The 23,634-nt window shown below is 44.0% G+C and overlaps 1 protein-coding gene across 2 annotated transcripts in view; it reads right to left on the bottom strand.

Annotated features, from left to right (window-relative positions):
* Positions 1 to 23,634, bottom strand: part of ATG2B (autophagy related 2B) — a 516,631-nt gene that overhangs the window by 293,317 nt on the left and 199,680 nt on the right. For both annotated transcript variants that reach the window (XM_053697497.1, XM_053697498.1), the window contains exon 21: positions 17,125 to 17,275. In XM_053697497.1, coding sequence (XP_053553472.1) covers positions 17,125 to 17,275 — 151 coding nt within the window. The remainder of the gene's footprint in view (positions 1 to 17,124; positions 17,276 to 23,634) is intronic.

Raw genomic sequence — 23,634 nt, 5'->3', positions numbered from 1 at the left:
CAAGACGGGAGGGTACAAGAGGCGGCCCATTCTGAGGGCACCAGGCCTGAAACCACTACCCAACAAAACCCTGCTTCGTCCGAAGCCGAGAAAATTGAAAGGAAAAGGCCCCAAGGACACTGACCCGCAGATAGTCCGGAAGCCTAGCTAAAGACCGCAAAATCAGACTCAACTGAGCCAACAGTCCTCCAGGAGACACCGTCGCCAAGTGATCTGCCCCCAACCACACACCCCTTATTAGTGAAGCGAACACCAGCCCAAAACTCCCAAAGGGGCAGGGCAAGAAAAAAACCAAAGGAAATCGAAAGGACACCACAAAATTCCATAAAGGAAGACCCCTAGAACGAGCCCAGCTCATAAAGACCCAAATGGGTCCAAAACAAATAAGGGGAGGCAACGCCCAGACCAACATAACACAAGGTCTAGGACCGGGCATCCCAACAACGATTTCTACTCTCCATGTCGAGTGGAAGCACTGAAACGACAACAGAAAACTTATCCTCAAGTCGTCAGCACTTAGAATACTGAAGTATTCAACACAAATACATGTAGCAGACCCAGACGAGGTAAACCCCTGAATCAGAAAACTTTATTAAGAAGTCAAATGCGGCCAAACAAGATATCGGCTTGTAAAAACTCCAAAACAGAGGGCACCCTCTAGGCAATCCCAGCTGCCAGACCGACACATAGGTCCCAAAGGGGAGAAGTATAGAACCTCAACTAGGCCCATTACACCCCCGTGGAACAACAATCTTAGGACCTACTCCCATCCGGGCTAGCCCACGCGTCAGTAGGTCCGAAAACAGGGGAATAGAAGAACCCCGGCACCCGCTCACACAAGAGCGGAAAAAACATCTTCAGCCATTCCACAGAGCTCGGGAACACCCTTGAGACTTCATAAAGACAGTCAACAAGGTTGAAGACCCAGAAGAGTCTAGCAACGGCCCTTCTCGACATGGAGTCAGCAAGACACCAGAAAGAACAGAACAACCCAGAGAGCATGCCTCTCTTCAAATAGGATAAACCCTCTGTTCCATCCCTTGAATTCTAGGAAAAGTTCTAAACAAGTTCTCCATAGGAGAAAAAGCCCACCCCCTAAGAAAAAGGAGGCCATTAGAGACAGAGTACCTGCCCATGAGGCACAAGGCCACAGGCCCAATAAGAGAACACTCTCCAACGCAGATGAACTAGGAAGGAATCACCTGAAAACCTAGCGCACAGAAGGGTGCATAAGCTGCAGTGGTTACCCTATAACCCCTCGCCTGCAGTACCACAGTTATCAGTTTACTTCAGCAAACTGTTCATAGAAGAGCACATAGCCACAGCTGGATTTAAACTCCTGACTTTCAGCTTCCAAGGAAGCACAGTTACCTCTAAGCCATTGTGGTGCACCATGAACGGGATCCATAAGGGAAATGCTGAACAAAAGCCTCAGCAACCAGAAGAACCAGGGCAATAACAGGTTCGAGCCACCCATTGTTTAAAACAAACAATATCCCGGAAATTGAAACACCCTGTCTGACATAGAAAACAGGGAGATATTAATGTAATATCCAGGAGAACTCGGAGAACGAAAACACCTCGCAAGTCCCGAGCCAAGGAGGAGACCACCCCATGCCGAAGTCCAACGCTCCAAAGGAGCTAAGGCATCTCGAACCACGACACTAGAGTCCATAGGCGTTCGACTGCCACAAGACGACCAAGCAAGGGAATATCACAAGGACAAGGTCACTCGATCAAAAGCTAGTCTCCACCTTACCATACGAGACAGAGGAGTACCAGAAACCAAGGATGCGGAGCATCCCTACATCCGGAAAAAGCAGAGTCAAAAGGAACTCTCTCAAAGGGAAATTCGGGTCCCCAGAGGAGACCCAACTCATATGGAGGAATGGCCAAAATCCAAACGGTCTCAAGAAGAGAGCAATCCTTTCCCGAAGGGACACCCAGGGCCCCATAAAGAGACCTAAACCACATGGGGAAATCCAAAGGTCTGACTGACCAGAGAAGCCTGGAAGGAACACGCCCAACAGGACAATTCCTAGAGCCTCCGAAAGGCCAAACCGCCTTAAACCAGCGGTAAGAAGGCGCTAAACCTCCAATCCTCCCACGTGAGGAAGAATACTCTAGGTCCCAAGAGACTCGGAAGCAAAATGAGTAATGCAGCGGAATGCCGCTGACCCAGTCAACCAACTTGAAGGCTCAATAAGGACTGAAACAATCCTTTCAGCCTCACAGACCCACAAGTCCTTGTTAGAATGCTTAGCTGAAACTTGTAAAATAAAAATAAGAAACACAAATAATAAAGTAAGCAATCGGCGCCGCGACCCGACCAGCCAGGCCAAACAGGCGCCTCGTGTCTGAACAGGCCATGAGACAGAATATCTGAACCAAAACAGGACCAGCCTGCAACAGGGCCATAACTATCAAGCTGCCTAAAGCCTCCCTCAGAGGGGAAGAGAATAACAGACAAAACATAGGACTAACATGTCCCTTAACTTCCACAGAAGTAACAGCGAGAATCGATCCCAGAGATAGTTCCCGAAGGAAACATATAATCAAAATAAAAAAGTCATCCTAACCGGATAAAAGAAAATATACGGAAGCCCATAGGCAAACGCCTAAGAAGAAACAGGCATACCCGCAGGACCAGCCAAACAGAACCCTGATCATCCAACAAAACCTGGGAAGGATCTCAACAACCGACAATCAGGAGATTATGTCATCCTCACATGTCTAATAAGGTGAACCATTCGAAGCAGAATACTGCGGATTCCCGTATCCGTTAAGGATAGGATCCTCTAATACCTCAAAAACGTGTCAGAGTAAAATGTGAAGGCGTGCTATTCTGTAACGAAAGGCATAACACTCAGGGACAGCTACACCCACAGGGAACTGTATAGGCCCACCCAAGGTCGGGAGACCCGGGACAATCGGGCACGAGCACAAACGCAAATAAACGTCTGGGCTCTGCAGACGCAAAATTGCCAAAAATATGTGAAAGCAAAAACGAGCTGCAACCTCCGGGGGGGGGACAAGCCACTCTGCAAGGAAGGATAAACATATATTAATATGGACTAAAGAAAAATCTAAACGGCACCTGGACCCACAATGGCTGTGGCACTCACCACCTCATAGAACCAGACACTAACAGACCCAAATTTTTCAGTCGCCACACAATCAGGAATGTGGAAATGGAAGACCAGAACGTAAACACGTCCAGTCACATGGTGACCCGTACAGTCCACAAAAAGCATGCCCAACCATAAGGTTGCGTCACTTCCAAAGGCCCCTAATGTTCTAAGCCAAGAGCCCAGTGAACACTACACATAAGCAGATTGAATCACATAAACATGATTAAAAAAAACCTGTTCAATAATCCCCATCGGGAGATATTAACCCTCGATTCCAAGAACCAAAGGAGGCTCACTGAGGCCCTATCCTTTATACTTAATAAGTCCCGCAGGATAGTACCTTACAGGAAACAAATAAGATACAGTACATTCAGATGAAGTAACATGAAATGATCTTACCGGAATCTACGCCATGGAACAGGAACACAGCACTTCAAGTGTAACGAATAGTAGCAGCGCCTCCGCCATGGACTTGAGAGAAAAAAAGCAAGCAGTAAAGCGAAGTTCGACAACGTCGATTGCTTGTGGAGTTGTTAATATGAGTCGGGATGGTTTCGCAGAAAGACTCTTCCTGCATCTCCGGACTGTAACTTTCATCCAGGCTCTCACTGAGAGGCTGACAGGATTACTTAAAACTCCCGTCCCATGTCGAAGAGTACTACCCACCATAAGAGACCAAACAAACTTCTGACACTTCTCTGGGACGAAAAGCAAAGAATGACTGGGGGATGAGGGAAGTGGGAGGAGTATTTAAGCCTTTGGCTGGTGTGTCTTTGCCTCCTCCTGATGGCTAGGTTCTTAATTCCCAAAAGTAATGAATGCACCTGTGGACTCTTTCCATTTATGAAGACAAATTTAACATAAAATAGAGGAATGATGTTCCCAGATACCGCTCTTTTAAGAGTATGCTTAAAAAACATAATACCATGCGATTTCTACAATCTAGCTAGAGCATGCAATTTTAAACAACATTCTAACTTCTATTAAAAAACAAAATTTATGCTTACCTGATAAATTTATTTCCGGATATGGTGAATCCACGGCATCATTATTTACTGTTTGGAATATCACTCCTGGCCAGCAGGAGAAGGCAAAGCCAAGCTGTTAAGTATCACTCCCCTTCCCACAACCCCCAGTCATTCGACCGAAGGAAAATGGAGAAAAAATGAGTAACACAAGGTGTAGAGGTGCCTGAAGTGTAGCCAAAAATAACTGTCTTAAATAAAGGGCGGGGCTGTGGACTCACCATATCTGGAAATAAATAAATTTATCAGGTAAGCATACATTTTGTTTTCTTTCCTAAGATATGGTGAGTCCACAACGTCAACAACGTCAACTGTTGGGAACAAAACCTGATCTAGAGGACACAGATGACTAGGGAGGGGCAAGACAGGTAGACCTAAACGGAAGGCACCACCGCTTGAAGAACCTTTCTCCCAAAAGAAGCCTCAGTCGAGGCAAAAGAAATTATACCCAAGCTACAGAGGACACTGAATGCTAACGGGAGGGCAAAAAAAGAGAGGCGGCCCCCATCTGAGGGCACCACAGCCTGCAAAAACCCATTCTCCCAAAGGCTGTGTCAACAGAAGCAAAAAGAAAAGGAAAAAAACTCTTTGGAAAAAGAATGCAAGGAGGACCAAACAGCTTCCCAACAATCAGATCCATAAAGATCTCATGCCAGAGACCCAAGATGACGTCACTGCTCTCGAACTGAGCCGCAAACCTCTGAGGAGGCTAGTGTCCCGCTGTCTCCTATTTCAAGTGGAAGACACTTCACAACTTAAAATAAGGAAGTCGACAATGCCTTCAGACCCTTGCACTTCCCAGATACAAATATTCAACAGAGAAAACGGTCTATTCTTATGTAGCCAGAAAAAGACATCAAGGCATGATTCCCTAAAAATGGAAAACCTTTTCCTTCTAGAGAATAGGACATATAAAAAATAAAAAAACATAATCTTAGGAAGAAAAACCTAACTAGGCTCGTAGAACAGCCTTATTATAGAGGAAACGCCAATAAGGAGTAGGAGACTATGGCACGTAGAAGCAATCTAAAGACGGAGTAGATCATTGAAGATAAAATTCAAAGACCAGTTCCTGCACAGGTACAAAAGTAGCCCGATGCAACCCCCTAAAAATAAGATATAGGCTCCAAGGAGCAGCATCAGATTGACTCAATGTCCTGAATGCAGTCAGAGCCTTAGCAAAAAAAAACTGAATGCCTGGAAGCTGGCCCAGAAACTGTCCAAACAAGTAACTAGCTAGGAAGGCCCTTCTCCAGATCATCATGGAGGAAAAAAAAGGAAACCCTGGCAGGTCAGATAGAGTGCCAGGACGAATCTTGCTCTTCCCGACAAAAGGGGTCCTTCACACCTATAAGATATGACGAGGAACCTGCTACGCGCTGAAGGAGAGGATCATAACTTCTCCGAAAAAAAACATCTCTCGGCTAAGACCAAGCGACCTCTCACAGTCCTCCTCAGAAGAATAATATTCAACGACGCAAAGGGGCCTTGACCCAGCAGATCCCTGCAACAATGAAACCCCCATGGAGGCGAAGCCTCCTAAACCGCGAATACGATCTTGCGGACACAAATGGAGCATTCAGTCTCACTGACGCCTGCTCCTGCTAGGATCGAGCCATCACTCGAGAAAGAGTGATATGGCAGAAGAAGAAAAAGGTTGTATTGGACCTCCAAAGCACCGCTAAGGATCCATTAGCTCTGCCTGAGGATACCTGAAACACGACCCATTAATGGGTAACCTGGGATAGGTACGGACGTCCTGAGATTCTCAATTGGCGTCCCCATACAGATAAAAACATCCGAAAACCTTCGGATAGAGACCTTATCCCCAGATCAAGGGAACAATTGTAGGGAACATCCGCCCCCAAAGATCACACTCAGAGAGTGGATTGCTGACAACGAGCAGTAGTGGGCCTCCGCCCACCACCAAACTCGAGATATTACTCTCTATGCAAGATAATCTCTCTTTCTCAGAAAGAGATCTAAGCCACTGAGAGAAAAAAAGGCTGACCAGAATCCATACACTTGGATGATCCCAGAAGACCAAACCCTCAAAGCAAAATGCTTCGGGAGGTAATCTCCTGAATCCACAGTCCCCCATAGGACACGCTCTCTCCAAACTGACAGGCTAGCGACTTAACTCAAAACCGCCCCGGGAGAGCTAGGAGAAATGTCTCTCAGGACAGGGAGATCTGGACAGAACACTGGAGAGCGATTCTCCCAACCGGTATTCCAGGTAAATCTGATAAGACAGATTCAAAACAGCGCCATGGCGATGTCTCAGCCTCGACTGAGATGAGACCTGTCAAAGGAAAGAACCCAAGAAGGGTCCCCGGTCACAAAACATCACACTCCACCACAGAGCCAGCTATGGCCTGAAGGGGGTCTGGAGGGCCCAACCCGATGAAGTAAACTCTAACTTCACAAAGTCTAAGGAAAAATCTTCCTGTCTGTAAAGAACAATTTAGCATCCAGGGATCCACCCTGGCACCTACAATGGAGAACTCTGGTCTAGATCCCTCTCTGAGGATTAAAAAAGACAGATGAAAATCCCTAAAAGTCTTCTAACAGACGATGGTAAGTAAACCAGAATCGCCAAGACCAGGGAGCTACTGATAAATCTGGAAGCAGGATACAGCCAAATTAAAGCCCAGATCCCCCCAAAAAACCTTGGATCAGAAACTAGGTTTACTGGAAGAGACAGTCCATAAGAACCGGATTTTACCCAAAAGCAATGAAAAAGGAAAGATATCCTTTTGGACAGTGATCCTGCAGAGTTCCCGAACAAAAAGGTAGAGAAAACCTTATATTCTCCCCCAAAAAGGAGACATAAGCTCTGCTTAAGTACCGTAGAACCCAAATAGGACGGGAGACCCCTCCCTTTATTGGACCATGAAACAACAGTGGAATGAAAATATTCCCACACTGTGATAGGTACCGGGACAATGACTCCCATAAGTCACCTGAAAAGCTTCCCTCACTCAGACGAAAGACAAAATCAAGAAAAGAAAAACTGCCCAGAAAAGCAGGATGTGAAGCCTAGCTCCAGGATCTAGGACCCCTGGATCCTATCTAAATCAAGAATCAAGCAGCCATCCAAGATAGTACCTAAAACAGGTCCTTCCTGTCATCTATATCATAGATGAACCCGCTCTGCCAGGACCGGTAGCTAGAAATAACTCCTCCTCTCTAGTAGAAGGAAAGAGTAGACTTAACCGACATATCTGCCAGAGCAGCTCACGGAAGTCTCCAGAAATCACGACAACCGAAGTCATCAGTATCTAATATCCCATATGACGAAACGTCTTCCTAAAAAGAGTTTCTACAACAACCGAGAGCTCTAAACAAAAAACTATCCTGAAACGGAATAGAAAAAAGAAAATAGGCAAGCACACAAAAGTGATAGCAAAGAAGGAATGTGCAAAAACAGGTCCTGTCTGTCATACGACACAAACCCTGTGTGAAAATTAAGAGGGCGCTACAAAAGCAATAGGATAACCTACAAAGCATTCAATGATTATCTCAATAGAATTTGGACATATATATGTATGTATATCTATTATCTCTGTCATACATATATATATATATATATATATATATATATAGATATAATGCCTCTCATATACATATATAAGACCAAATTCTATTGAGAGGAGAGAGAGGAGAGAGGTGCATCATGCAGGACCTCCCTTGCTAAGGAAAAGCGCTCCAGCTTAATAAAACTGCGCAGCTCTCAAATATGAATAATAAAATAAAAAATAACCTGTACGTTCCGTATCGGCCTATGAGCCCAAACATCTCCTACACATAAAGCAGCTGAAATCACATAACAAATATGATTAAAAACCCCACTGTTCAATAACCCCCTCAAAGGATATTAACCATTGATTCTATAAAGATAAAAGGAGTCCCACTGTGACCCTGTCTTTTATTGTTAGCATATGAATAAAAAAAAATTAACGATTTTATCGGAATCTATGCAGTAGAACAGAAAACACGGTCCTTCAAGTTTGACAGACTGTAGCGTTGTTTCTTACATGGACTTAAGTGAAGAAAAGCAGGCAGCGAAACTCGTCAACGCTGATTGCTTAGGAGCCTTTAATATGAGTCTGGATGGTTTCGCAGAAAGACTCTCCCTGCATCTCCAGACTCTAACTTTAATCAATGTTCTCACTGAGAGGCTGACAAGACTACAAAAACTTCAATCCCATCTCGAAGGGTAGATACCCTTCCTAAGGAACTACTCCGGCCTCCTGTGACGAAAGGCAAAGAATGACTGGGGGATGAGGGAAGTGGGGGAGGTATTTAAGCCTTAGGCTGGGGTGTCTTTGCCTCCTCCTGGTGGCCAGGTTCTGTAATTCCCACAAGTAATGAATGCAGCTGTGGACTCTCCCTGTATTAAGAAGGAAAGATACGTGCAATCGCACCGATGCGTACTATGAAGCTGATGCGTTACAAAAAAGAAAATTTATGCTTACCTGATAAATTTGGTTTTTTTTTTTAGACACGATGAGTCCACGGATCATCTTCATTACTTATGGGATATTCACCTCCTGGTCAGCAGGAGGAGGCAAAGAGCACCACAGCAGAGCTGTTAAATAGCTCCTCCCTTCCCTCCCACTCCAGTCATTCGACCGAAGTTAGGAAGAGAAAGGAAAAGCCAAGGTGCAGAGGTGTCTGAAGTTTAGAATAATTAACAACCTGTCTAAAAGAACAGGACGGGCCGTGGACTCATCGTGTCTAAAAAGAAACAAATTTATCAGATAAGCATACATTTTCTTTTCTTTTTAAAGACACGAGGAGTCCACGGATCATCTTCATTACTTATGGGATACAATACCCAAGCTAGAGTAGACAGATGATAAGGGAGGGACAAGACAGGGAACCGAAACGGAAGGCACCACTGCTTGAAGAACCTTTCTCCCAAAAGCGGCCTCAGCCGAGGCAAAAGTATCAAATTTATAGAATTTTGAAAAAGTGTGAAGAGAGGACCAAGTTGCAGCCTTGCAAATCTGTTCCACAGAAGCTTCATTTTTGAATGCCCATGAGGAAGCAACAGCCCTAGCGGAATGAGCCGAAACTCTCTCAGGAGGCTGCTGTCCTGCAGTCTCATATGCAAAACGGATGATACTCCTCAGCCAAAAAGAAAGAGAGGTAGCCGTAGCTTTCTGACCCCTATGTTTTCCAGAGAAAATTACAAACAGAGAAGAGGACTGACGAAAGTCCTTAGTCGCTTGTAAGTAAAATTTTAGAGCACGGACCATGTCCAAATTGTGCAGAAGACGTTCTTTCTGAGAAGAAGGATTAGGACACAAGGAAGGAAAAACAATCTCCTGATTAATGTTTCTATCTGAAACAACCTTAGGAAGAAAACCTAGTTTAGTACGTAAAACTACCTTATCTGAATGGAAAATAAGATAAGGAGAAGTGTATTGCAACGCCGAGAGCTCAGACACTCTACGAGCTGAAGAAATAGCAACAAGAAATAAAACTTTCCACGATAACAACTTAATATCTAAGGAATGCATAGGCTCAAACGGAGCCCCTTGAAGAACTTTGATAACTAAATTCAGACTCCATGGAGGAGTAACTGGTTTTAACACAGGCCTGATCCTAATCAAGGCCTGACAAAATGATTGTACATCTGGGACATCTGCCAGACGCTTGTGTAACAAAATAGATAAGGCAGAGATTTGACCCTTTAGGGAACTTGTCGATAAACCCTTCTCCAACCTTCCTGGAGAAATTACAAAATTCTAGGAATCCTAACTTTACTCTATGAGTAGCCCTTGGATTCACACCAATAGAGATACTTACGCCATATCTTATGGGAAATCTTTCTAGTTACAGGCTTACGAGCCTGAATCATGGTCTCTATGACCGAGTCAGAAAAGCCCCGCTTGGATAAAATGAAGCGTTCAATCTCCAAGCAGTCCGCTTCAGAGAAACTAGATTTGGGTGAAGGAAGGGCCCTTGAATTAGAAGGTCCTTCCTAAACGGAAGTCTCCAAGGTGGCAGAGATGACATGTCCACCAGATCTGCATACCAAATCCGGCGAGGCCAAGCAGGTGCAATGAGGATCACTGATGCCCTCTCCTGCTTGATTCGAGCAATGACCCGAGGAAGAAGCGCAAACAGAGGAAATAGGGATGCAAGGCTGAAGGATCAAGGAACCGCCAGAGAATCTATCAGTTCCGTCTGGGGATCCCTGATATGAGATCCAATTCCGGCTGACCTCACTTGAGAATCAGATTGGAGAACACATTCGGATGGAGTTCTCACTCCCCCGGATGAAAGGTCTGTCTACTCAGGAAATCCGCCTCCCAGTTTTTCACACCTGGTCTGTGAATCGCCAACAGGCAACAAAAGTGGGCTTCCGCCCACTGGAGTATTTGGGCTACCACTGTCATCGCTAAAGAACCTGATGATTGATGAAAGCCACAGAAGTTATGTCGTCCAACTGGAACCTGATAAACCAGAGTGAGGTTAACTGGGACCGGGTCAGAAGGGCATTGAAAATTGCCTTCAGCTCTAGAATGTTTACAGGAAGACAGACTCTGACTGAATCCAAACTCCCTGAGCCTTGAGAGAATCCCAGACTGCTCCCCACCCCAGAAAGCTGGCGTCTGTTGTCACAATCACCTAAGATGGCCTGCGAAGGCAGGTTCCCTGGAAGAAATGATCCAAAGACAACCACCACTGAAAAGCTAGCCTTGTCTCCTGTTCCAGAGCTATTCAGCAAGACAAGTCTGAACAGTCTCCATTCCATCGCCTGAGCATGGTTAACTGCAAAGGTCTGAGATGAAATTGAGCAAACAGGATTATGGACACCATCAGCACAATTAAATCCATGCATTGAGCCACTGATGGCCGAGGAGAGGACTGAAGGGCTAGATAAGTATTGAAAATTTCTGAATTTACGACTTTTGTCAGAAAAATCTTCATTGATAGGGAATCCATTATGATTCCCCGCAAAAAAATGACCCTTGCATTTGGGACTAAGGAACTCGTTTCCCAAATTTACCTTCCCCCCGTGAGATTGCAGGAAGGAAAACACTCTGTCCATGTGGGATCTTGCTTGTTGAAAGTATGGCGCCTGGACTGAGATATCGTCCAGATAGGGCGTCCTTGGAAAGCCCTGTAACCGAAGCACCGCCAACAGCGAACCCAGAACCCTTTTAAAAAATGAGTTTGCCACTTAAAAGCTTTACCTATTCTAGATTGCATCATGTGGAGAGTCTGTCCGAATAGATCCAGACAAGGCATGAACTAGACTGCTGCCGCCCAAGGTAGCAATACCAAACCTAGGATGCCCTCCAGAGTAACCCCACTACTAAGTTGTCCATGGGGTCCTGTAAGGAAAATTATCCTCTATGGGAATAGAAGACCACCTGTCTAGCGTGGAACTTGTCCCTTCCACGGGGAGTACAGACTGCCAAGACTCCTTGGGAAGTCCGATAAGGAACCTCTCTTTCAATATAGGAAATGTAGGAAAAAAAAGGGGTACCCGTTCTTCCATTCCTTAGCCATGAACTCAAGAGCTTGTGGTACCACATAGAATTAGCAGCGACCATGAAGTCATTGTAAGAAGCTAAAACCTCCTAAGTACTAGCCAGAGGTAACCTAGCTTAAATCTGAAGACTACTTCATTATCAGTAGGAGGAATCATACCGTCAAATCTGAAATTTTACCCTCGGATGCTACCGCAGTATCCCCTTCCTCAGGTATCTGGGGGGTACCTTCAGAGATAGCAACAACTGACAGAAACCTCACTCGCTGAATGTTTATTTTTCCTCTTGCTCTCTCCCTGCAGCATGGGAAAAGCCGACAACGCACTCGCGACCACTTCGCTCCAGCGGGAAACGATGTCTTGCAAAATAACTCCAGGGGGAGTCGTGGAGGAAACGCAGGGCACTGGAAGAATGGACGCTAATTTTTTTTATATAGGATACTTGAGGAGAAGGCTGCGGGTATTAAACCATGTCCAAATGCGTCTTGCAACATTCAAGACAATGTTGGCTCTAATAAAAGGCTTATCTCTGAATTGTAGTAGTAGAAGTATGAAGGGCATAAATGTAAAAACATTCTTATTCACATTTTAATCCATAAACTTTAACACCATAACCGGAGGTACTGTGTCTTTAAATAACAAAGGAAAAACGACCTAATGTTGTTTTAAATTAATCCATAAACATTGGATATACTGAGGGTGAAGGACATAAAGAGTATGTAACAACCTTATTCACCTTTTGAAATAACAAAGGAAACGCCCTAATGTTTTAAATTAATCCATTAACATTGGATATACATAGGGTGTCACATAAAGTGTATGTGACAAACTTACATTTTAATTAATAAAATTGAACATCATAATAAGAGTAACTGTCTCTTTAAATAACAAATATAACGACCTAATGTTATTTTAATTAACCCATTAACAATGAATATGCTAATAAAAATGGAGTAGGATTCTTGGAACGACTTAAGTAGTCTGACTAATTAAGATAATATGGGTCTGTGTCTTTAAACCTTAAAACACACTGCTTTATTTTTGCCCAGGAAAATACGAAAAAAATCCCAGACCTCAGCTAAATTTGCAGAGGACTCTGCCTGTCACCGAACCAAAAACAGGCAACCGGACTACAGAAAAAAACATCCTTCTAACGTGTCCACATTAAAAACACACTGCTTCCCTGCCGTGTACTTAAAACACACTGCTTCTAACACTGCAGTGGAATTGTAAAATAATGGCGCACAAACATGCCGCGCAACATAGCTCAGCCCATCGTGGGCATAACAAGCTAAACCTCCCGGGCGGCTAAATTGCAAAAATGGAGCCGCTGGCAGAACTAGTGCCCATCCTAACAATGAATAAACAAACCTCCCGTCAGTTATGCATTAATATAACGTCCAGGGGAGTAAAAATTACATCTATCATGCGACACACCTTAAATGCGGTCGATCATGAGAAATAAAACTAACCCTCCAGAGGGCTTGTTAGTGTAAAATAAAGCCGTTGTTAGATGCTAGTATTAAGTTAGAGCCACTTCTCCACGTCCTTCCAGTGCCTGCAATCACTGCCCAATAACATGTCCTCCCTCCTAGGGAAAATGTCATCTAGTGTCCCTTAATGTAGAAAAAGTGCCAATCTTTCTGTGAGTGTGTCCCCAGAAATAAAAATCAGCACTTTCCTTAAAGTGAATGTCAATTTTTCCGGTTTGTGTAATCTAGTTTTATAGAGATTCCTCAAATTAAGCATACCGCCACAATAAATTTTTAATAAAATGTGTATTTTATTTTTTATTTTATATATAGCATATCGCTCATTCGCTTACCCGCTCCTCCCACTCACTGATTCCTAATTTTCATCCATATTACGTAAACAGCGGTCCCACCCGCTGTTTACGTATAGGCACTGCGCGCTCCCGTGTCTATTTTCCCTTGTGCATGCATTACTTCTGTTTACGCTGTATAACAACATATTATTCATTGAATGAGTCTATTCATTCAATGAAAACTATCGTTGTGAGTGGCGTAGGACAGGATCTCCAAAAAGAAAAAAAATTAAATCAAGCCAATTTCAAATAAAAAAATATTGAGTGTAAGTCTTTTTTGAAGTTCTAATGTCTATTACTTTGCAACCGGCATATAATTATCAGCCTCCATTATTGCTAATGTACAATGTAAGATATATCTAACCTATATACGGAGCCCTTTCACATCCACTAATCCAAGCTTGACAATACAGAGGAAATGAAAGGACTCCGTATAAGAATGTATTGCTACCCCGTGTTTGTTACTATTGCGCATGCGCGAAATGTGCACGAGCTTACAATAGATTAGCTCTGCACCGAAGACTAACGCATGCGCAATAAGGACTTATTATGTAATGAGAAGAGGGTGGGTCCCCCCGTGGTTAGAGCCGTTATTGGCTATTAGGACGTCAATCAAAAAGGTCAGCAACAGAGCGCGAATGCCGGGCGGAGGACGATTTAGCCGCAAATTGATATAAATTAATGAAAATAAAGGTATCCATTTAAAAACTTTAAATTTGATGAATGAAACTCAAGTTTTTTATTGATAATTGTTACACTGCTGTTTAGAACGAAGGCTGAGTTTACATTCACTTTAAATTGCTGCCCGGCAACAAGGCAGCCCATCCGGCTTGCGAGGTCCTCATTTTCTCCTCACATTGGCCTGTGGAAATAAAAAGTACTGAGTTTTTCTCTTCCCTCAGACTTTGACAAGCAGGGCAGCAAACCATGCATGGGAGGCGCAGTGAGAATTATGTCCCACCAGTTCCCATTGCTTTAAAGCCACCAAAAGCTCTACTGAAGAGACTGATATGGACTACGGTTACACCCCAGAACAAAGCAGCACAATCTTGTACTACTTTAAAAATAATAAACTCTTGATTGAAGAATCTAATCTAACACCTCACTTTACCTCTTCCTATCACTAGCATAGGCAAAGAGAATGACTGGAGTGGGAGGGAAGGGAGGAGCTATTTAACAGCTCTGCTGTGGTGCTCTTTGCCTCCTCCTGCTGACCAGGAGGTGAATATCCCATAAGTAATGAAAATGATCTGTGGACTCATCATGTTTTTAAAAAGAAATGATGCGCTCAAACAAGCAGACGCTAAAAAAAAAAAAAGTCTCATGCAATCAAGCAAAGGCATGAAAAAAACAGCATGTACAATCAAGCCAACTCATGAAAAAAAAAAAAAAAAACAACAACGAACCTCAAGGCCTACATAGGGTGAAATAAGGTACTTGTATACCCACACCAAAAATAGCTGACATAATGGTCCCCATAAAAGAGTACCAACTAATAGACTACAGGCTAAATAGATGCCCAACAACTCCTACACTTATCTGATAGGCCCCCATATTACTGGTTTCCAGTAGATAACCAATCCAGTGCTATACATGTGACAGCAGAGGATCTAAATATATGGAGTATACTGTATAACATTACACCAACAGGAGGAGGCTAGGGACTGGTCCCCACAACAGCTGTGGCAGGCCCGCAGCTAACTCCCACAGGGTGTTCTTGTGCCACTACCCATACTCCGAAGACATCCCTCTGTCCAAACAGTATCTCTCTGAGGGGAAACTGGGCCTAAAATCAGTCCGAAAACTTTTTTCACAAACACCTAGAGCACCTCCCTTCTTCACCTTCCACCTGCAAAGGCAAAGATGAGACTAGTTTCCAGTAAGCTGGGAGGGTTTTTAAGGGCTCTGGAAGTTTTGGGATCTTTGCCTCCTCCTAGTGGTAAGGAGAATAATTCCCAGGAGTAATGGATCGTGGACTATCACTGCCTTTATGAAAGAAATACAGTTGATGAAAAACTGCCCACACAAGCCTGAAACACTAGTTAAGGGGCTATTTAACCTCCTTTGAGGTGGCAGAGTTAAATCATTTTGCACAAATCCCATCGGGTTGATTGACAAGCCCTGCTCTTACAGGATTGGTTAAATAAGAGCAGGGGGAAAGGCTGCACAAGTATTTGCTTTCTGTAATGACAAATGTGGGCAGCGAACCATGTCAGCCCAATATTTGTAAAATGAGGCCCAAAGGCAGAGGCTGCAGAGATTAAGGAGGAGATGACCATATCCTGTATCCTGCCGTCTGCAAAGCTAAAGGTCATAAGTCAGAGTAATAATGGCTGCTTTCCTAAAGATACACAAGGCTCAGAGTAATGGAATAGCTGCTGCTATTTGCATATCTATAAACCATTGCAACTACAAGGACTTAAAGGGACACTGAACCCAATTTTTTGTAATTCAGAAAGAGCATGCAATTTTAAGCAACTTTCTAATTTACTCCTATTATCAATTTTTCTTCGTTCTCTTGCTATCATTATTTGAAAAAGAAGGCATCTAAGCTTTTTTTGGTTTCAGTACTCTGGACAGCACTTTTTTATTGGTGGATGAATTTATTCACCAATCAGCAAGGACAACCCAGGTTGTTCAACAAAAATGGGCCAGCATCTAAACTTACATTCTTGCATTTCAAATAAAGATACCAAGAGAATGAAGAAAATTTGATAATAGGAGTAAATTAGAAAGTTGCTTAAAATTTCATGCTCAATCTGAATTATGAAAAAAAAAATTTGGGTATAGTGTCCCTTTAAGATCTGCTTATATCTAACATTTTATATTTTTTTTTATAAATTATACTTCCACTTATTTCATTTTTAAAGGGGCAATTTATTTGAAAATTGTTATTGTTTTATAAAGATAGATAATCCCTTTATTACTGATTCCCAAGCTTTGCTTAACCAACACAGTTATATTAATACACTTTTTACCTCTGGTTATATTGTATCTATGCCTCTGCAGACTGCCCCTTATTTCAGTGCTTTTGACAGACATGCAACCAGTGATGAATCATAAATAACTCCACGGGAGTGAGCACTATGTTATCTATATGACACACATGAACTAGCACTGTCTAACAGTGAAAAACTGTCAAAATGCACTGAGGTAGGAGGCGACCTTCAATGGTTTACAAATCAGTCTGAACCTACCTAGGTTTAGCTTTCAAAAAAGAATACTAAAAGAACAAAGCAAATTTGACGATAAAAGTAAATTGGAAAGTTGTTTAAAATTCTATTCTCTATCTGAATCATGGAAGTTTAATTTTGACTTGACTGTCCCTTTAAGTTAATTCGCCTATTTAGATAAAGATTTTAAACAAAGTCTGAGTATCCCAAAAGATTTTGAAACCCTGTTGCTGATGAAATATAAGCAAATGCAATGTTCTCCTCTACATTGTTCTTCTGCTAGCCTCCGGCAGCTTGTTATCCAGTGACGACTACTGCTAATAGTTCTTGTTGACCATAACTGCTGGCCACAACCACAATGTTACCAAAAGAAAAAATCATTTCTAAGACACCTTGTTACGTACAGATATTTCATATGTTGAGAATACTTTTTGTATAGGTGAAGACAATAAATGCTTACCTTGATGGTAGAGACTCAGGGTGCTTGCATGAAGGCAGATATAATGTTTATCTTCATAACCCTCATATTTTGTCACACTAAATAATGAGCCACTGTTAAATTCCAACCAGAATTCCCCATGTTTGTTTTCAACCAGCGTTCCATCAGCTTGCTGTAGTCATATATTAAAGTAACATTCAATATAGCACAATCAACAAATGCATCATTAAAAAAAATTTAAACCTTTTCTTTTTATTTCCCTATCCCCCCAGCTGTCAACAAATAAGACTTGTTTATTTATATGAGCTGTGAACTATTTTGTGTTTTAACAAAAGGATACCAAAAAAACAAATTAAATTTGCTAATGAAAGTAAACTGGAAATAACAAATTATGCTTACTTGATAATTTAATTTTCTTGGAAGAGAAAGAGTCCACAGCTGCATTCCTTACTTTTGGGAATTAAGAACCTGGCCACCAGGAAAAGGCAAAGACACCACAGCCAAAGGCTTAAATACCTCCCCCACTTCCCTCATCCCCCAGTCATTCTGCCAAGGGAACAAGGAACAGTAGGAGAAATATCAGGGTGAAAAAAAGGTGCCAGAAGAACAAAAAATTACAGCCGCCACATAGATAAAAACAAGGGCGGGAGCTGTGGACTCTTCCCTTCAGAAGAAAATGAAATTATCAGGTAAGCATAATTTATGTTTTTTTTCTTAAAAGGGAAAAGTCCACAGCTGCATTCATTACTTTTGGGAAAACAATACCCAAGCTAGAGGAAACTGAATGCAAATAACGGGTGGGTACAAAATGCGGAACCTTCGAAAGGCACCACAGTCTGATTACTCAACACCCTAAAAAGAATAGACAACACGGGTGAAAACCCGAAGCCCAGTTAACTGCACATTAGTTACACTGCCAGCAAAAACGAACGAAACCACTCAGTACCAGAGTCCGTCAAGCCCAAACAACCTCCAAAGAGTCATCCCCGCGGATCACGACTCCCATGAAGGTACCTGGCCAAGACAAGGATCGCTATCTGCCTCTAAAAAGGAGAACAGAATCTCATGAAAAATCCAAAGGATCATTCCACTCTGCAGAACATAGGACAACCCATGGTTATCGTACAATAGCAACGCCCAGGGAGGCGAACTCCCTAGTAACACAAGGACCGAAGAAAAAGAGATCCATACACAGGGAAACATGTCCCAAAAAGGACTCTAGGAACACCCTCATATCCCTAACCCTGTATCATACCCAAAGGTACTCCAGGAAAACCATGAGTTCCCTGTTGTCTCATATCAGATCTAGATCTGCAAGCAAGACAGCAGAAAAAGGATAACTATCCCAGCAGCTAATAAAAAGTTCTCCAAAAAGAACACCAACCATCTGAACAGGAACTCCCAATGACCAGATTCCAGGTAGAAAGCTTTCCCACTGTTGCTAAACCTAGACACCAAAGGTGTTTCAAAGCTTGCTAACACCTGGTCAAAGTGCAATTTGCTGTAGCTGGTTACACCCTTAAAGTGCAATAGCTGTAGTTGAATGCAACTGCAAAACATACCACTGGCTCACAGCCCTCTGAATATCGGGCTCCAAGGATTGCCTCCCCCCAGCACCGAACGTCAGTGTAAAAGAGGAGGACATCCAAGACCTCCCACAAAGGAGAGAACCGACTCTAAAGAAAACGGTCAACCCAGCATAGAGTAACCGACCCCCATCTTCCCTCTAAAATAATGATCCCAGCCCAAAGGCTAGTCAAGACCAAGACAAGAGTCCCAGACTTCCGGAAGAGAAAGGAAGGGTCAACATAGGAACAAAGCCCCTGGTTAGACCGCTGACCGTTACAACAAATGGTATGCAATCATGAGTCAGGATAGACATTGTGCCCGGTTACGAAACCCCCTACACGGCTGTCTTTTCCAAAAACAAGGAACACTTCCCAAGGGAAGAAGGCCCTCAGACCCTCAGCATCCATATATCAAAATCCAACATATAGTAGGAGCCCCATAGGGATCAAACCCTCAGCCTCCCGCCGCAGTAACAGAGGAACCGGACACTACATCGCAACTCCCCTTCCAGGATTCTGAAACACAAGAAGGGAAAAGACCCTTACGAGGCAAGACACCAAGGACGCACAAGTCGCTCCAAATACTAAAGGGACACTGAACCCAAATTTTTTCTTTCGTGATTCAGATAGAGCATGCAATTTTTAGCAACTTTCTAATTTTCTCCTATTATCAATTTTTCTTCATTCACTTGCTATCTTTATTTGAAAAAGAAGGCATCTAAGTTTCTTTTTTGGTTCAGAACTTTAGACAGCACTTTTTTATTGGTGCATGAATTTATCCACCAATCAGCAACAACAACCCAGGTTGTTCACCAAAAATGAGCAGGCATCTAAACTTACTTTCTTGCATTTCAAATAAAGATACCAAGAGAATGAAGAAAATTTGATAATAGTAGTAAATTACAAAGTTGCTTAAAATTTCATGCTCTATCTTAATCACAAAAGAAAAAATGTGGGTTTAGTGTCCCTTAAGGTAACTACGAACCCGGAGAACCCTACCCCCACTCTAGAAGAGAAGGGAATGAAACAACGGAAAACCACCCTACCATAGAGGCGAGACCCCTCGGCCATATCGCCAACCCAGATGAAGATACCTGGAGTCTACAGGAACAGCGCAAATGCGCCAGAAGACCAATAGGGAACCGTCAGAAGGACCAAAATCCTAAGCCACAAACAGATAGGCATCTCTCACAGAGCCCCAGCCTCTACGTAGAGAGGCCCACGGGACCACAAACATCTTGTGTGAGATCAAACCGTCCACACCCATCCAAGGAGAGACACGGACCTAGGTCAGGGTCCCCAAAAAAAGGAATCAATAAAAGATCCAACTTCCAGAGGAACCCTAAGCTACCTCCTACAAGGAGTAACGCACCTCTAAAGTCCATACACCTGGCGATCTAGCATAGCCTTAAACCCAAGAGTCACAAAGGACTTCCTTAACGGTCTAAGATTCAGCACCCTGGGCACTTGGATCGCAAAGAAATCTCGTAGGCAAGCGTTAATACGTGCTACACACAGGCAAGGTAGCAACCAACACCCAAAGGCAATGGGTACCCTGTACCCTCCTCGCCATCCCAGAGAATAGTACTTAACCCACCGCCCACGAGGATAAACGGTCAGCTACTTGACCTCAGAAGGGCGGCTCTCCGTAACCGAACTCGCCACTGCACTGACAAGCCTCAAGGTTAGAGTTACAACAAGGACAGAAAAACCCCAGAACGTCCAGACCAAGGTCAGATCAGGGGTAACAGAAAAAACAACAGCCAAAGATCCTTGAAGGATCTATCTTCCAAAATCTACTTTAAGCAGGCAAAAGGTGGAGCTTCACAGCTTCCCACAGAAGGCAGAGAACCCCTGAACACCAACTCCTAGAGTAACACAACTATGATCCCAGCAAGAACATGCCCGCGCATCCAGACCATATGATCCACCCAAAGCGGATAAAGAGTCAGCGTCCGGAAGAACCTCTAGTGAAAAATGCAAATCATTAATCATTCGGCACACCAAACCACATAGGTCAAACACAACTCCCAACTCCAAAGAATGGAATAACGGTTCTGAGTCCCCATGGACCTGAAGAACCAAGACAACGTCTGCAAAAAACAGATCCGTATCCCAGGCGAGAAGACCGAACAGCCAACCTAGATTGGCACTCATAACTCTCTATTCGGAGTGGTTGTATTTAAACAACAGGCCTCATGTTTGAACGAAACCCGAGCCGGGAGTCCATAGATATAGGCCAAATGACATTTAGAAACCAGCAGGATTAATCAGCACCATGAGGGTGTCAGGGTTTTTTCCCTGATCTGTTTGCCATGTGCTGCTGGCAGCCATTTTACTCACCTCTCTTGCTGACCCTGGTGCATACTGTGTGATGCTGCTCATTTCCTGCACTTCCTTTTATGGCCAGACTGGTGTGCATCATCTGTGTGAGACAGGATTCAGTCTCAGAATTGTGATGTTATCACTTATTATTTAAAGGGCCTCTGTTCAGTATGTTTTGCCCTTGCGTTGTCTCAGACCTGTTTGTGAGAGCTCCTGTGTATTACCTGGCTGTCTGACGTCCCTCCTGGTTCCTGATCCCTGGCTTGTTCCTGACTCTGCTGTTCTCCTTGTTCCTGATCCCGGATCGTCTGACTACTCGCTTTGGTTCCTGACTCGGCTCGTCTGACTACCGGTTCTGGTTTTTAATCCTGGCTTGTTATTTGACTTTTGGACTTTTTATTATTTTTTGCTATTAATAAAGGAGTGATTATTTTTGCACATCTTGTCTCAGTCTGATTCCTGGCACCCTGACATTATGCAAGGGCCATGAATTCTGATGGTGCTAATAATCCTCTTTACCTGCCATCATTTCCAGGATGGATGAACAGGATCACCGCTTGGATCAATTTGCACTAGCCCTGCAAACCCTGCTGACTCGCACTGCACATTTAGACCAAAGTGTCCCGCAAGTTATGGCTGCTCCTGTTTCTGCTGCCGCACCTAGTCCTACCAGGAGCATGTCCGGTTCTGAACCTCTACCTCAGCGATATGGAGGCGATCCTAATCAGTGCAGAGGGTTTTTTAACCAGGTGGGCATTTACTTTGAGATGTTACCTCAGGTGTTTCCCTCTGACAGAGCTAAGGTGGGAATTCTCATCTCGTTACTCTCTGACACAGCTCTTGCCTGGGCTAATCCCTTGTGGGAGACTAATAAACCTGTGATTTCAAATTACCCTGAATTTGTGCCCTCCTTTCGAAGGGTATTTGATGTTCCGGTTCCCTCCTCCTCTGCTGCTAAACAACTCATGTCCATTCAGCAAGGTACAAGATCTGTTGCTCAGTATGCCATTGAGTTCCGCAGAGGTAGGTTGGAACAATGAAGCCCTTGTTGCCGCCTTCTTTCATGGGCTCTCTGATGCGATTAAAGACGAAATTGCTGCCAGAGATTTACCAGAGGATCTCGAGGCATTGGTGTCAACTTTTATCCTAATTGACATCAGACTAAGTGAGAGGTCCTCTTTCAAGGAGCGCTTGCGGAAGCCTCCTGTTCCGTTGTCTCCTACGTGTTCGTTCCCACCCATGCCTCCCTCTCCTCCCATGCCTCCTGGTCCCGAGTCACCAGGTACTGCTGAGCCGATGCAGTTGGGATTCACGCCTCTCTCCGCGGCGGAGAGGGCCTTTAGGAGGAGGGAGGGGCTCTGTCTCTATTGTGGGTTACAGGGTCTTGTCCTACACGGCCGGGAAACGCTCACACCTAAGGTCCTGTCGGAGTCAGACCTTGGGTGGTTTATCCTCGTCCCCGGAACCGCTAAAGGAGAAACCTTTGGTGATGGTTGCCCTTTCCTGGGTGGACTCCTCCATAGTCGCCCAGGCTCTTGTTGACTCCGATGCTGCGTTCCGCTTGCTATTGAGGCCATTGATGCCAGGCCCCTTCAGCCCGCACTCGTTACTCACAAAACTGCTCCGTTATCCATGGCTGTTGGGGCTCTCCATTTTGAAACCCTCCAGTTCCAGGTGATAAACTCTCTGCATTTTCCGGTTGTTCTGGGTTATCCCTGGCTCCAAAAGCACAATCCCAGTCTTGACTGGCGCAGGTCCGAAATTTTGTCGTGGTCTCCACAATGTATTTCCACTTGTCTTCGGAAACAAGTTAAAGTCTTGTGCACGTCTTCGGTATCTCAATTGCCAGAGGAGTACCAAGAGTTCCTAAACGTTTTTGACAAGGTGCGTGCCGGTACATTGCCTCCTCACCGGTCTTACGATTGTGCCATAGACCTGTAATTCGGAGCCATTCCTCCTCGGGGCCGGGTTTACCCTCTGTCTGTTGCAGAGAATTGTGCTATGGAGGAGTATGTTGCCGATGCTCTGTCGCGGGGATCATCCGCAAATCATGCTCTCCTGCAGGGGCTGGCTTCTTCTTTGTGAAGAAAAAGGGTGGCGAGTTAAGACCATGCATCGATTATAGGGGTCTTAATTATCTTACCATTAAGAATGCTTACCCTATTCCGCTCATTACGGAACTCTTTGACCGCCTCAAGGGAGCTACGGTTTTTACTAAACTTGATTTGAGAGGAGCGTACAATCACGTTACGATCAAGGAGGGCCACAAATGGAAAACAGCATTTAACACCAGGAGCGGGCATTATGATTATCTTGTAATGCCCTTTGGCCTATGTAATGCTACTGCTGTTTTCCAGGAATTTATTAATGATGTCCTACGAGATATGTTGCAATAGTGTGTTGTGGTGTACTTAGACGACATCCTCATACACTCACCCACACTTGAGGCTCATCATTCTGATGTTACACGGGTTCTTCAGAGACTACGTGAGAACGGCCTGTTTTGTAAACTCAAGAAATGTGAGTTCCATCAGACTCAAGTAACCTTCCTAGGTTATGTTATCTCCGTTGCAGGGTTCTCCATGGATCCTGGCAAGTTATCTGCAGTTCTGCAGTGGCCTCGCCAGTTGGTCTTCGG

Source organism: Bombina bombina, chromosome 1 (genome assembly GCF_027579735.1).
Source record: "Bombina bombina isolate aBomBom1 chromosome 1, aBomBom1.pri, whole genome shotgun sequence".
Lineage (NCBI taxonomy): Eukaryota > Metazoa > Chordata > Amphibia > Anura > Bombinatoridae > Bombina > Bombina bombina.
This window is presented reverse-complemented; position numbering and strand designations above follow the sequence as displayed.